Consider the following 13,827-nt stretch of genomic DNA (forward strand, 5'->3'; position numbering starts at 1 on the left):
TCATACATCAGTATACGAGGTTGGTCTGTTTAACACACACAAACACTGAAACTCTTTTTCCCCCCAATTTTTTTCTTCCAAGGTACTGAAATAAAAATAACAAATTAAAAAAAATTGCTTTATTGTAGTTCACATGCAAGAGAATCTAAAAGAAATTGGATGCAAAAGTAGCTGAATCTGTTGCACAACAATGCAACCAAATTGTCAAAAGTTGGTGAAATATAGCACCACTGTACTGCCTCATCATGTAATCAAAACCTTTCTTAACAGTGAGCATTGGAAAATAAGTGTGTGCAATTAACAGCAGCAATGGTAAAAATCTCTTAACAAGGTAAAGAAAATGCATGAATGTACCCATGCACACGCATGTACAGAAACTGCACTCAAAATATTAATTGTTCCCTTTTCATGCATGCAGTTTCCAATAAGGAGGAGGAAGAGAAGGGAGAGAACATAGAATAAAATACCATTGCTGCATGTATCTTGTACAGACTTATTTTTGATGATCCATGTAGTAAGTGCCTTCAATGCTTATTGTAAACACATGCTAAGCAAAAAAGAGGTCATGAAACATTTGGTGATCTCTGTGCCTCTAAAACAGTAAGCAATAAAGCCCTAATTTTCAAGCAACCTTGCGTATAGGGAAGGCTGGCACCAGTGTCCCTGTGGTTAGCACAGCAATGATGAAAAATGCCTTGACAATGTTCAGCTGATGGTCCTGAATGCAAAGCAGCAAATTATGCATAATTTTTTTTCCAGCATTAAAATTGTCGCAATACAGTGCTACAACACTCTATCAATTATGAAGTGAATTTATGGTTAAGACAGCTTCACACAAGTCGTTTGGTACCCCAATAATGTTTTCTAGCGATCGCAATGCCCCCATATCACTTGAGAGTCAAAGGTCGCACAGGACAGAGAGACACGTAAAATCCTGCGTCTCACTGTGGTGGCACTGTGAAACTGCAATGCTACGAGGAAACACAAAGTCAAAGCAAAAGAAAACTAATACCTACAAATACAAAACACTAGAACCCATACCACATGGTTCATATTATTACGTTCTGATCCATAGCCCAAACTGCCGGTTATCTGTATTGAGGCTAAATGATCCCAGCACCATTTTTCCATCTGGTAAGCTTGTATGAAATTTCATGTATTAGGAAAAAAAAGAAAAAGCCACACACATGAAGTGGTCCTCATCTATGGGCTTGCGGCACTCGAGACAGGTGCAGTGCAATGTCTGTGGCTCCAAATGCACGGCGGGCACCGAGAAGCGAGGCCGACAGGAGCTGTTCAGGTTGTTGGCCATGGGGACAATATTGTTCAGAGCAGTCCTGCGGGGCTTCATGTGGGGTTCAGGTACTAGTATAGGACTAGCGTCTGTAGTCTTCACTGCCTCCACCCCTGTGTCGGAGATAACACACAGACTCACTTAGAAAAGGCACACGAAAATTCAGGTGCTGCGACACGTACCGAGTTTCGTAAATAGAAGTGCCAGGTATACATGACTCTTCTAGCTATACCGCTGACTCATCCGAGCTTAAATTTTGCGGAGGCAGCCGTGGGTTTCGTATATAGCATGTCTGCATGCCTTTAAACCCCCTCCCCCATTCTGTTCACAACAAATAAAGTGCACATTGTCTGCAGCGATTCCACACACACAAGAAAATAATAGCGCTGCAACAGAATGATGGCGCTACCTGTCACCCCTATTGTGAAAGGCCATGCGCCTAACATTCTAATGTGTGTGCTGAACGAAAAAAAAAGTGATTTCGCTGCAACGAAACAGTAGCACCATCTGTCCCTATTATGGTGAAACATGCCCCCCAATGCTGCATGCACCATGTTTTGCCGTAGCAGTTACGTATGCATACCTGCCAACCTTCAGTGTTCGAAAAACATGACAGTAAAAGCCCAAAAATACTAAAATTCTATGAAAAATAATAAAATTGATTGGTTATTGAATATGTTAACTGTTTATTAAAGATTTGCAACTTTGTTCTCTATGGATGTTGTGAACACACACTCTGCTATTATAGTCACAGAAACAATTATCTGCACCACAGACAAGCTAGAATGTTTGTGAAGTTTATTAATAACACATTCATGTAACGGCTGTAGAAAATTTGCTTGCTGCAATATACTGGTTCTATCAGCCAATGCTGGTGCCATGTGGGTTTATTTCTATATAATTGATGGGTCTGAAAGATTGGGCCATAGACAGTCCCTCAGCGACTGTATCTTTTTCGAAGTTGGTTCTGCCCTAAACTATACGCAAATGACATATCGTGAAATATTTGTCAATACGGCAATCGTAAAGGAGTGCTGAAAATACAGCATTTTACGATAACATCGTACAAGTTGGCAGGTACGCGGATGGAACCACCATTATGCTGCAGTGAAATGACATTTTTCGAGTAGCGCCGCACCGCAGACAATGCACACTTCAGATTAATTGCAAATGAGACAGGCAAGTAAGGCATGTTAGCATCACATTAAACAGAACTCATTGCGAAATGCTACCTCATCAGCGGTTAAACTGAAAGAGTCATGTATATCTGGTGCTCTTATAGTTATACAACTCTTGGTACTAGTATCATGCCACAATGGAATAGAGAAAAAAATTTAGTGGTACACCTCTTAACTAAATTACTTGACATTAAAATGTGATATCATGGCATGACTGGATGATAAAGGCACCTTAGCCCTAAAACTAAGTGTCTGTGAGCGAATCATATCAGGGTCACAGTTACTGGCAACAGTAGAAAAAAAAAAGGCCCTCTAGCTTGTTTTCTAATGCAAGTGTTTCATTTTGCAATGAAAATGCAGCGTAATTACTTACCATGAAAACAGCTCTTGAACCGTTACAGCTACCCATTAGCGGTCCAGTAACCCATTCTATGTAATAAAAGTAATAGCCTACATCTGGTGACAATTTTCTTATGGTACTGAAGGGAAAGCAATAAGGGTGGAGCTTCTGCAAATGAGTAACAAACAATGCTCCACATAGCTATAAGACTAAACAAAACTGCCACGTTGTAAACATATAAGGAATTAGGTAACTTGCATTCAACTGGAGACCTAATTTAATCTTACATTTGGTCATGACCAGGGGCACAGCCATTCTGGAGTGCGATTTCAGGGTCCACCTTGACAGTCAGGTGTGTACACCCTTGGCCATTTCGAGCTAGCAAAATGTTCTTACTGTATCATTTGTGATAACGGCTGTGCATTATTCGAAAACTATTAGAAAATTATTCGATATTCAATTGGTTTCGATTCACATCTAGCACTATTCGATTCATATTAGATTTAGTTCAAAAGTCACTATTCACACACCCTTATCAATGAGTCAACTATTTACGGATGGCAGGACCACCGGGAGGCCCTCTGTAAATGCGAGGCCAGTCAGAACTTGAAGTGGCCTGGTACTGCCATCAAACGAAATGCTTGTGTGGTGTTTTAAGAAGTACTTAATCTCAAACGAGCTCAGCAGCATGAAAAATGACTTGATTTTCAGGCAATCACTTTCGGAGACAGTTTCACTTTTATGAGACTCGGCTCATCCTGGCACTGAACTCCTCAAAGTATATGGCTACAGCTCCCTTGGCACTGACAGCGAGCTTAGGACAGCTCTAGAAACACCTGTCAGGGACACTTTTAGTGTCGAGCCACATGAAATTTTGTGAAAGTGATCACCCGAGAACACTGCCCAAGGAAAGCTCTGTCTCCTCCTCAGACGAAGATTGTGAGTGAAGAGAACTCGTTTCTGAATTGCGATTCCTTGAATAAATGTACCGTTTCTTTTTTTTTTCATTCATCTTGCGTCACATTTATGGCTTCATTTACGTTTTTATTTTGTGTGACCGGAAAGCCGACCCTCACGTTATAATTGCAGTCGCGTTACCATCGGGTAAGTACGATACTGTAGTTATGAGGGCAAAGTTACCAGCCAGGAATCAGGAGAAACAAGCTTGAAAAATAGTGTGGACTCAAGCAAGAAAGAACAACTGCAGCAAGTATTTAGCACGGAGTGTTGCAAATGCATGTTGCAGCTTCATTTATAGTTCTTTATTTTTTTAGTCAGGGTGTTAAAAGGCCTCACCTTTATCTAGACAAGCAGCAACATCAGCACACTTGGGAGTGGTGCTCACCTGTTTCGTTAAGCATGGACACATGCTCCTTCTCGCGGTGGGCCTTCATGTCGAGGTGGCTGAGGAAGACCAGACAGCAGATGGGGCAACGGCGGGCAGATGTACGCGCTAGGTGCTTGAATAGGTGGCAGTAAAAGTTCTGCACCCCTATGCTGGCACAGTTGTTCGAGAACTTCACTATGTACACGCGAAGGCAGAAGCGGCACAGAAGAGCATTGGTTCCTACGTGATTCTGCAAAAACAGCAGCGCAATAATTAGCACAGGCAGTGATGCTGAAAGGAGGCTTAAAGTATACACGGGCTGTATGTTAAAAGACATGTCGCTCACTACACGGTCTTGGCAAAACACTACCATGAAAGTTAAAGGGTCATTAAAGAGAAACAGTAAATTAATTTATGCTAACAAGGTTGCCACCACTACACTTACGGACCTACCAAATTTCAAATCTTAAAGATAATGCAACTGAAGCCAAAATATACTAAAATAGACAAGAACAGTATAAAAGATTGTTTTATTAACCAAGATTTTAACTGTCTTTAAAATATTATACGTTCGTTGCACATTGGCTATAAATTGGTTATGCACTGGTTCTATTGAGTGGGTGACAGTGGTGTGGGTAGGTCCAAACATACTAGCAGGTCTTAAAATATCAGGCCTTTCAAATATCAGTTTGCGACTAAATATACATTCTTATAAAATTGGCTTTGCTTTAGACTGGATGTAAATTTTTAAAAATGTCATATTTATTGGTGCTGCTACAAAAGTTGTAAAGGAGCTTTAAACACTACGCACCTACAATAAAATCGTGAAAGTTGGTGGTTATGCAATGACCAGCTTATCTAAAACACACTGCGAGACGTAGGAGTCTCCCAGATTTCTTTAATCACTCCTGTTCTATGTCAGCCAGACTCATACTATACCTTTCCAAGCACATTGCTACTATCAGCTTCTCAACATTTCTTGATGTGTCCTTGAACATTTGTTTCATTGTTATATATACATGAATATCCTGCTTGCATTTTACATTACTTTTGTTCACAATTCAATTTGATTATACTATATCGCTGGTGTATATTTTATGTATACGGGTAACTTACATTATGCAATACACCTTTAATTAGGGGTCTTTAAGGTAATAAAATGAAATGAAATGCAAGTGAATTTTCTAATCTCACGAGTTCACCTACACGTCTTTAATTCTGGTATTCTTTCAAAACTCTATTTCTATACTTTTGGTGCAAAAATATTAATTCTTAATGTAAAAAAAGAAGCCTAACTTTCCATTATAGATTTCATGCTCCAACTGCAATGCCAATAAAGTGAGTGAGATCTCAAGAATTTCTCTGTAGTTCTGCATACTTCAGCCAACTTCATGCAGAAATAGCTTGCAAAAGATGTAAGCTTGTGGTATTAATTAATTATTATTATGAACTATTAACATAAATTAATATTCTACTTAATATTAACCACCTTGATGCAGATACTGCCAATATCAATGATGTTGCAAGGAGCTGCAGCAAGATATTCAAGATGGCATTGCCACTCATCTTTCTTTTTTGGATTGTTTCCGGCTTACAAGTTATCTGCTCAAGGTAAGACTGAATTGTATGGCGCTTCAGGAGTGTAACCTGCCAGTAACTTAATATTCATCATACTTAAACAAAAGAAAATTCACATAATGACAACAACTGCTGATTTATGCACATTCCAGAATGCGTTTTCACAAGCATTGTGAGCACATGTCCAGAGGTAAACATTTTATGATGCAGTAATCATTTCATACTGACCTCGTGAAAATGGCTGACGACGTCATTGTGAAATGATGAACGAAAGCCACATAGCTGACATGAATAGGGCATTTCTGATGGATTGTGATAGATCTTCATGTGGTCAATGAGACTAGACACCAAGTCAAATTCCTGGCTACAAATCTTACACACTATGCCGTCTGGCTTTAAATGAGCCTGCAAAAGGAAGGGAACAGGGCATAGCATAGTCAATGATGGTTTGGTGACGTCCAGTTCTACACACATCACACATGGTTGCACAGCTGTGTGCAAAAACAGACAGCACTTTTTGGCTTTAATTTTTTTAATGAAGTGAAAATTTCATGTTACGTGCAACTGAATGACAAAAGTCAGGGAAAAAATAAAGAAAGAAATTTTCTGGCACTGAATCAAAGTTTTATCTCATGAACTGCCCCCCCCCCCCCCAAAAAAAAACAACAACAAGAAACTAAACCAATTGTAGGCAGCATGTGGTGCCACAGTTCCATTCACCGTCATAATGGTGTGAAATACGGCCATATATTATTCTAAAACAATTTCTTAACCACGCAAAGCAGGCTATATGCATTAGGCAGCAGGGGCTGCAAAGATAGATCACAGAGGCCTTATCTCAACGTGGGGTGACGCAGGGACGTTTGTCATTTCTGGTTAGACCCATGTTTATCTACAGTACAAAGCTGACAAATTATGTAATTCGCATTGCTGCCACTGACATATCTTTAAAAAGTGTTTTACTGTTTGTTTTTCTCGATGCTGGATATTTCTTGCAAAACACTGATTCCTACAGGAATCATTGAAGCAGGAAGAGTTAAACAATGACTGAAAAAACTTTGAAATTGATGGGAGGCAACATTTCAAAGCTGGACAATGAGCTACAAGAACTGCCACATTAATTAAATGGCTTTAAACAGATTGCAAATACTTGGGCCTCTTTAGCAACTAGTCATACGCCTATGCATAAGTACAAAAGTGTCTTGCATCCCACCCCACTGAAGTTCTACTGCCTAAATCTGAAATAAAAACCATATGCCATGCTTGGCAGTACGATTTCACAACCACTGAGGCAATAAAGTGCAATAATTTGCAGTTCACGTTGAAAGAATAACAGTGTGAACTGACGAGGACGAGATGAATAGGCAACACACACATGCGCTGCAGTCACACACGACCTGTACAACAATGCAAAATGGGTGATTATGAAAACTTGCAACTACTCACAACCATCTACTAGCAATAAACAATGAACCAATATGGCTTCTCAGCACTTAATGCTACTACAGTTAAGGTTATTACGAACATGTCCCCACCTGCTGTGCACCCCCCCCCTCCCTATGTGCTAAAAGTAGTTAGATATATCATGTGATTGAAACTACTACCAAAAGTCACCTGTAAAGAACTATATATATATGAGAAAGAAAAGGAAAACAGAGGGGCTCCATTTTTGTTAATCATGACTTAATAAAGCCAACAGATAGTTAAGCCAAGGACAACACCGGGGAAATCAGCTGTGGTTAGACTTGCATAATTGGCAGTGAAATGCAGGCATGAGGCGGAGGTTCCGGGTTCAGTTCTCACTGGTGGCAAGTGATCTTTTCGTTCACTTTCGTTTCCCCTTCCCTTGTTATTTTCTGCATTTTAAATTTAACCACTGCTAGTTTCTCTGATGCTTTCCTTGGCTTTATTGTCTGTTGGCTTTATATGGTCACATATATATATATTAGCACATTAATAATTAGTGTTTAGCCAAGGCTCCATTAGGTGCTAGTTTGAACATGCTTTTTTTTTTTCTCTCAGTGTATTCAGCACAGAGTACACACCAGGCTAGGGTACTGTCAATACTTTTTTGGGGGGAAGTACTGGCTTGCAATGAAGGACCCCACAGTAACTTGAAGAAAACCAGTCAGTACTGTGATTCAACCTCCTGAATACATTGCACAAGGCAGCACATTTAAGCTGTCACAATTTGATGGCCTTCTGAAATAGAGCTGGTAGCTTGCACTTGTCCTATTATGTTCTTCCTTTGTGTGCACTTTCATGCAGTCTTGTTTGAGAAAATGGCATGAATGCAATGCTTATGCGCTCAGCACACTGTTGACCATGCATGCCAACGAAGTGCCACCTCTGCATGCATTGTTTAAGGCTAGGCAGTGAATATTAACCTCCATGCTCATGCTTTGAACAAATTTGATGCTTCAATTGGTAGCACACTCTTGGTCTGTAGAGCAGCAACAAGTAACAAAACCAACATAGCTGCCTATTTTTATGGCAGCATATTTTTACGCATTATCTAAGAAGTTCAGCTTACCAAGTTGAACTTCTGTTAAGACAGTCTTCGATGGTCCCTTTATGTTTGCACTAGAAGCTTCGATAAGACAAAAAGACTTGTACAGTACCGTGTTTTTAAAGCAAGCCTTAATGATGCAGATGACGTATTTAATGACGCAGACGACAGAGCAGAAGGTATGGCTGAAAATACTCACCGCTTCTGTGTGGCATTGCATGCTGTAAGGGGTTTCGAATTCTTTGAAGCAGTATTTACAAATGGTGAGATCAGTGAGGTCAGGGTTCCTCTGGCGGCTCCCTTCAATGTGGTTGGTGATGTGCTTTACAGTCTTAATGTTATTGGTGATTAACTTCTTGCAGATCGGGCACTGCCAAGAGGTTACAAGCAACACGTTAGACTCAAGGTATGATATGCAAGCCTGCAAAATGGGCTGGAAATCAGGCATCAGAAGCAAAGCTTGGAACAACAAAATGGCATTTTATGCAAAAAGCACAGCTCCCAAACAATTTCCATTTAATCCCAGAGTGACAACCGTTCCTGTAATAACCGCTCCAAGACAGCTTTAGGATGCGTGGGTACTGAAAGTCCACACAATAGGATGCACATATTATTCAACATTCATGGTGTACTTCTACAGCGCAAGAAAATGATGTGCACAAAAATGGACATGGGTAAAACAAGTGTCACACTTGTAATGTCAAATCTATTTCTTGTATCTGTTTTGTGAGCTAAAAAGGAACTCCATCTTCCTGATTAAATGCAAAAATACACAACCACGCTTCATCATGTTTGTCGCTGGCACAAAACAAAAACAGTAGAATGTAAAAACACGACATCAGCAAGTATGTTTAACGTATATAAATGACTGCACACTACAGTTTTATAAACTGCACAAGAAAATTCATACTATTTTACGCTGACAAAACATTTGTGAAGTTCAAGTTTACTGACTGCAGCACGAAAGAGAGCCCAAATTCTAATTTTTCCTTGGTGTCCAGTATGACTGCAAGCTGTGAGCAATGCCTGAGATGCGAATTAATGTACAATGTTCTCCATAACACATACACGTACACAAAAAAGATACAAAAATCTGCAAACACTTCCTTAAGGTAGTACCATCAGTTACAGTCAACGTCAAATTTTTCGCACTTCCTAGAGGCTGTAATAACAAAAAAAGGCTGTTTGAAGAAATAAATACATGTCTTTTACTGCCCCTAATGGCTCAACCCACCACAGGAGCATCTGGGAGCACTCTAAAGGTCTGCCAATACATTTATTAAGCGTATTGGTGCTCACACGTATTGGTGCATCTGTGTACAATTAAGGAATACATACTGTGTCCCGTGAAGGTGGTTTCTTTCCACTCTTGATATGCTTCACCACAGTACCTCACATATACTTGACCGCGTAACTTCGGTGTAATGCAGAAATTGTAAGTGTAATGCAGCAACAAGTGTAATGCGGTGTAATTATGCAATACTTGACTTTTACTGTGCTTTCTGCCCTTTGACGCCATCAGAGAGGATGACAAAGGCAGAGTTGGCGCCATTGCTGACAGTGGCAAATTCATTCATTAAATAGTCCGGTACAGTACAGCAGCAAGCTTGGTACAAAATGTCGGAGCAGCAAGGCCTAGCATTGCTGCAGTGGCTGTGCTGCAAGTGGATCGGTGTGCAAGAGCACTGGTTTGCGACTGCGAGGTAATCAAAATGGCTGCAGTGGCTTTCATTACAAAGCTGTTTTGGACCTGTGGTCATGGCAAAAAGTCTGGAAAACTGGACGCAATTTCAGACGTCCTTTAGCATTGGCTCTATGAGGTATGTGGTTGCACCACAAAGGCATCCGATTCTGGCATGTTCTACAAATCCGGTGTGCGAAAAATCTGTTGACTGTGTATTATTACTGACTTGCATTTCCTTCAAGAAGAACTGTTATTATATCTTTAACTTCAAATTTTCTTGCATTAAATGGAGGTCCTAGACTTGGTCCTAGACTTCTAAACCCTAGCAAAAATGCTGGCATGCCTTAAAGGGCCAGTTTCAGTTTTGTTTCTTACGGGTTGACTGCATGTAGACACCATGAAGCAGAAGCTGCTCGTGTGGGAGCAAGACATGACTACAGTTTGACATTGACTCTGGCTAGCTAGGTTGTATGCTATGCTGCTACGTCAGATGTCGCAACAATTAGCAGAATAAAAAGTGACTAGGTGAGTCAGAGCGAGTGCCAGAATGTGACAATGTTTTGCTCCCACGTGACCACCTTCTGTGTCGTTGTGTCACAACACAATCACCGTCAGTGAAACGAAATTGAAGCTGGCTGTAGAAAACCTATTAAATTATTTAGGATGCTCGGATGCCTGCTAGTATATTTACTAGGGTTTTGAAGTCCTGGACCTTCATTTAACACAAAAAATGAACAGTCAAAAATATCATATCAGCACTCCTATCAACTAGCGTTCTGTTGCTACATTTTTCAGCAGTTATAGTCGGCTGCATGTTCTATAGAATACAATTGTGCACACTTGTACTTCGTTGCACTGTGCTGCTATGTCTAACGAGTACAAAGCTGATGCACTAGTTCATGTGAATTATTCACTTCCACTTGGTTATTTGAGTATTGCAAGTTTTATGAGCAAATATTAGGCATATCTCACAGTTACACATCCTCTCAATTCTATCTGCTCCAGACAATTGATTAGATGAAGTTAATCGATCCATGCATATATTCTTATTGCAGAGTTGCAAAGCTTTACACTTGATGCAACATTGAAATTTCTGTTGCTGTCATATTTTAAACATTTTTTGAAGGCCTAAATGAGAAATATGCTCCCAACAGCCTCTAGAATATAGCTTATTCTTTCAGAGGGGCCCTGAACGACTTTCTATCAAAGTGGAGAAGTGCATTTGAAGTTAAGTTAGGCTACTTCAGAAATGCTTTGCCACAAAAGTACTTCAATGCGTTCTACAGTGGAGTTATTGGCAATAAAACACCCCCTTCACAGCGCATGCCCACAATGCTCTGTCTACTGAATGTCACCATGGCTCCCAGTTCAAGCTTGATTTTGGATGCTCACATACACACCACTACTTCCGATGTTGTTGGCCACGACGCGCCAAACGTAAGCCAAACATGGCTGTCATCAGCGAGTTGCAGTATACTCAGCCTGCGGACCTGTCGTGGCACCCTCCAGCGGCTGCAGTAGCTATGCTACCTAGCAGACTGCAAATACATGCAACTGTAGTGCTTATGCGCGGCGTTTGTTTTGTGCATGACAAGGCTTTAGTGCATGTCAGTGCTCATATGCTCCAGTCTGGCCATGCCACATCGTGCGGGTTGGCCTTGTCGTGCACCAGCTTGACCGACGGATAGTAGCCACATTCAACTTGCACATTTTCAAGCGCTATCAATAGCTCAATACGAAGCGAAGTCTGCCAAGGTGTCTAACCAGGAGCGGCCAGCAGTGAGCGCGTGCTAGCAAACATGCGTGTTCTAACCTTAACTTTTGCGAGGTTTGAGGCTAGTTGAGTGTTCAAAACTGGTCGAAATTAGCAAGACCCAATGGCTACGACACCAATACGCAGGGTAGCTAAAGTTTAATTCCTATGCGGGCGGCCGGGGCTAAATGTGAGCAGACGATAGTCTGCTTCTTCTAGAAGTACGTAATTATTATCGAAAGTTGAAAGCAGATTTTCACTTATTTTAGCCTGTTCATTAAACTTCGTCAGTAAATACACCCAGCAACGGTAGGAAAAAGCGTACTGATCCAAACAGTACGCTTTTTGACATCAATCTTCTTGATTGATGTCAGCTACAGGCCAATAGCAGCTGCGCACGGGAATCTGCTATATTACGAAATAAAGCGTCCAGAAAAGAGTGAGGAGGAGGTTTCTGTTGAAAATAAAGTGTTTGAGAGAAAGGTGACTGCTCTTTGCTTGTGAACTCCACACACCACGCACAACTGTAAAACTTGGCTGATAAGTTCACAGCAGCGTATGCTATCCACAGACTATGCTGTTTTTACCAATACAGAGGGGTGGATGCCACAAATTTAAATCAGACTACTTCATCAGTGGCCAAATGAGAGCATTTCTGCGTTTATAAAGTCTCCTGAGTAGTGAAAGTAATGCAACACTGACACAACACGTTTGTCTTGTATTTTTCTTTTTTTAAATGGATAGCTGTCAACTCATTAGTTATGGCACAAAGCCTCCTTCTTTAGCAAATAATTGCATTATATTTCATGGTGATAAATTTAAATACTGAATACATGCCGGATGGCTTCGGGTTTGAAGCAGGTGTACACATTAGAAACCGGAGCTGGTGGTCATGTGGCACATAAATAAACCAATGAATGATACATGAATCAGTCAGTCTGGTGCAGTGGTCAAGAGCATGAAGAAGTATTTTAGGAGGGGAATCTGCTCAACTGCGACAGTGTACATGAGCAGTGTGACAGCGTCACTGTTTGGTGAGGAGAAAATGCAGTTGTTGTCGCAGCATGGCAGGCAACGCGGCAGGTGTGTTTCCATCATTTACATGCTTTCTATAGGTGTGAAGCACAAAAATTGCGATATTGTCTCATGTTTAAAAAATTTTCTCATATTTCAATCTCTAATGCTAAGAAACACAAGCGCCGGACATATTTACAGCAGTATTGCTTAGCACTACTCAAATTACATGTTGAGCTGCCCCCGAAATGAGCTACCAACAGTATCACTGAGCAGATGATGTCGGTCAGCCCTGCAAATTCAGTCACTCACATGTGGTGTGCGTGCATGTGTGCATAGATGACCCTGGGAAGCAAAGCTCAGATTATTTGTGGCACAATGTGCTCCAACGAGCAAACTGCCATTGTTTTCCAAACTATTTGCAAGCTTCCTCGCTCTTTTGTTCTCGCTGGCATATGCACTGCACCAGTGGCTCCAGCTTCCGAGACAAGCGCGCGTGCCTTTTACATTGCTACGAAGGTGAGCACTGTCCATCCGCGCCATATGAGGAAGGGGCGGAAATGTGCCCTGCTGAACTGCAGCAGTGGCTACACATCCCGCAAGGAAAACGTTCCTAGTGACTTAGTATAGCTGCAAATGTGGGCTCTCGTAATGTCGAGGAAAGATAGAGAGCTAACATATCGCCACTTTGTTTGTGAGAAGCACTTCTCGGGGCGCGACACAGAAAAGGTAGTACTACAATGAACTGGGGGGTGAATTCCTTCTAGACAAAATGAAATAGCCTGTTTTGTTGCCGGATGGCGTGACGTCAATATTTTTGCACTGTCTCGGCTACTTGTCTTCTGTTTGCAAAAAGAAAAAAGCCAACTGGATGCGAAGTGAAGTATGTGAAGCTTGCTAAAACGAAGGCTTCAGTGGATCAAGATATGAGGATGCACGCTGTTTTCAATGGTGAGCAGTATGAGATTGGGTGATTGGGCCACACTTAGGTGGCGCATTTAGGAGACGGCGCGTGCGTGCCTCTATAATTAAGAAATGTGTACTAGATTCCGCAACAAGGGCCCCTTTCCAGTTTTGATATGCTTCACCGCATAACACTATTGTATTGCGTTGAAGCTGAACATTAAGTTCGAATTATTCGGTTAAGGCC

At 41.1% G+C, this 13,827-nt stretch overlaps 1 protein-coding gene across 6 annotated transcripts in view; it reads right to left on the reverse strand.

The window, feature by feature from the left end:
• The window catches only part of row (relative of woc), an 81,349-nt gene that overhangs the window by 8,098 nt on the left and 59,424 nt on the right, over positions 1-13,827 (reverse strand). For all 6 annotated transcript variants that reach the window (XM_065454035.1, XM_065454040.1, XM_065454034.1 and 3 more), the window contains exons 14-17: positions 8,426-8,596; positions 5,946-6,122; positions 4,158-4,389; positions 1,188-1,407 (exon numbers count right to left, since the gene is read on the reverse strand). In XM_065454035.1, the coding sequence (XP_065310107.1) occupies positions 1,188-1,407; positions 4,158-4,389; positions 5,946-6,122; positions 8,426-8,596 (800 nt within the window). The remainder of the gene's footprint in view (positions 1-1,187; positions 1,408-4,157; positions 4,390-5,945; positions 6,123-8,425; positions 8,597-13,827) is intronic.

This window comes from Dermacentor albipictus, chromosome 4 (assembly GCF_038994185.2).
Source record: "Dermacentor albipictus isolate Rhodes 1998 colony chromosome 4, USDA_Dalb.pri_finalv2, whole genome shotgun sequence".
Classification (NCBI taxonomy): domain Eukaryota; kingdom Metazoa; phylum Arthropoda; class Arachnida; order Ixodida; family Ixodidae; genus Dermacentor; species Dermacentor albipictus.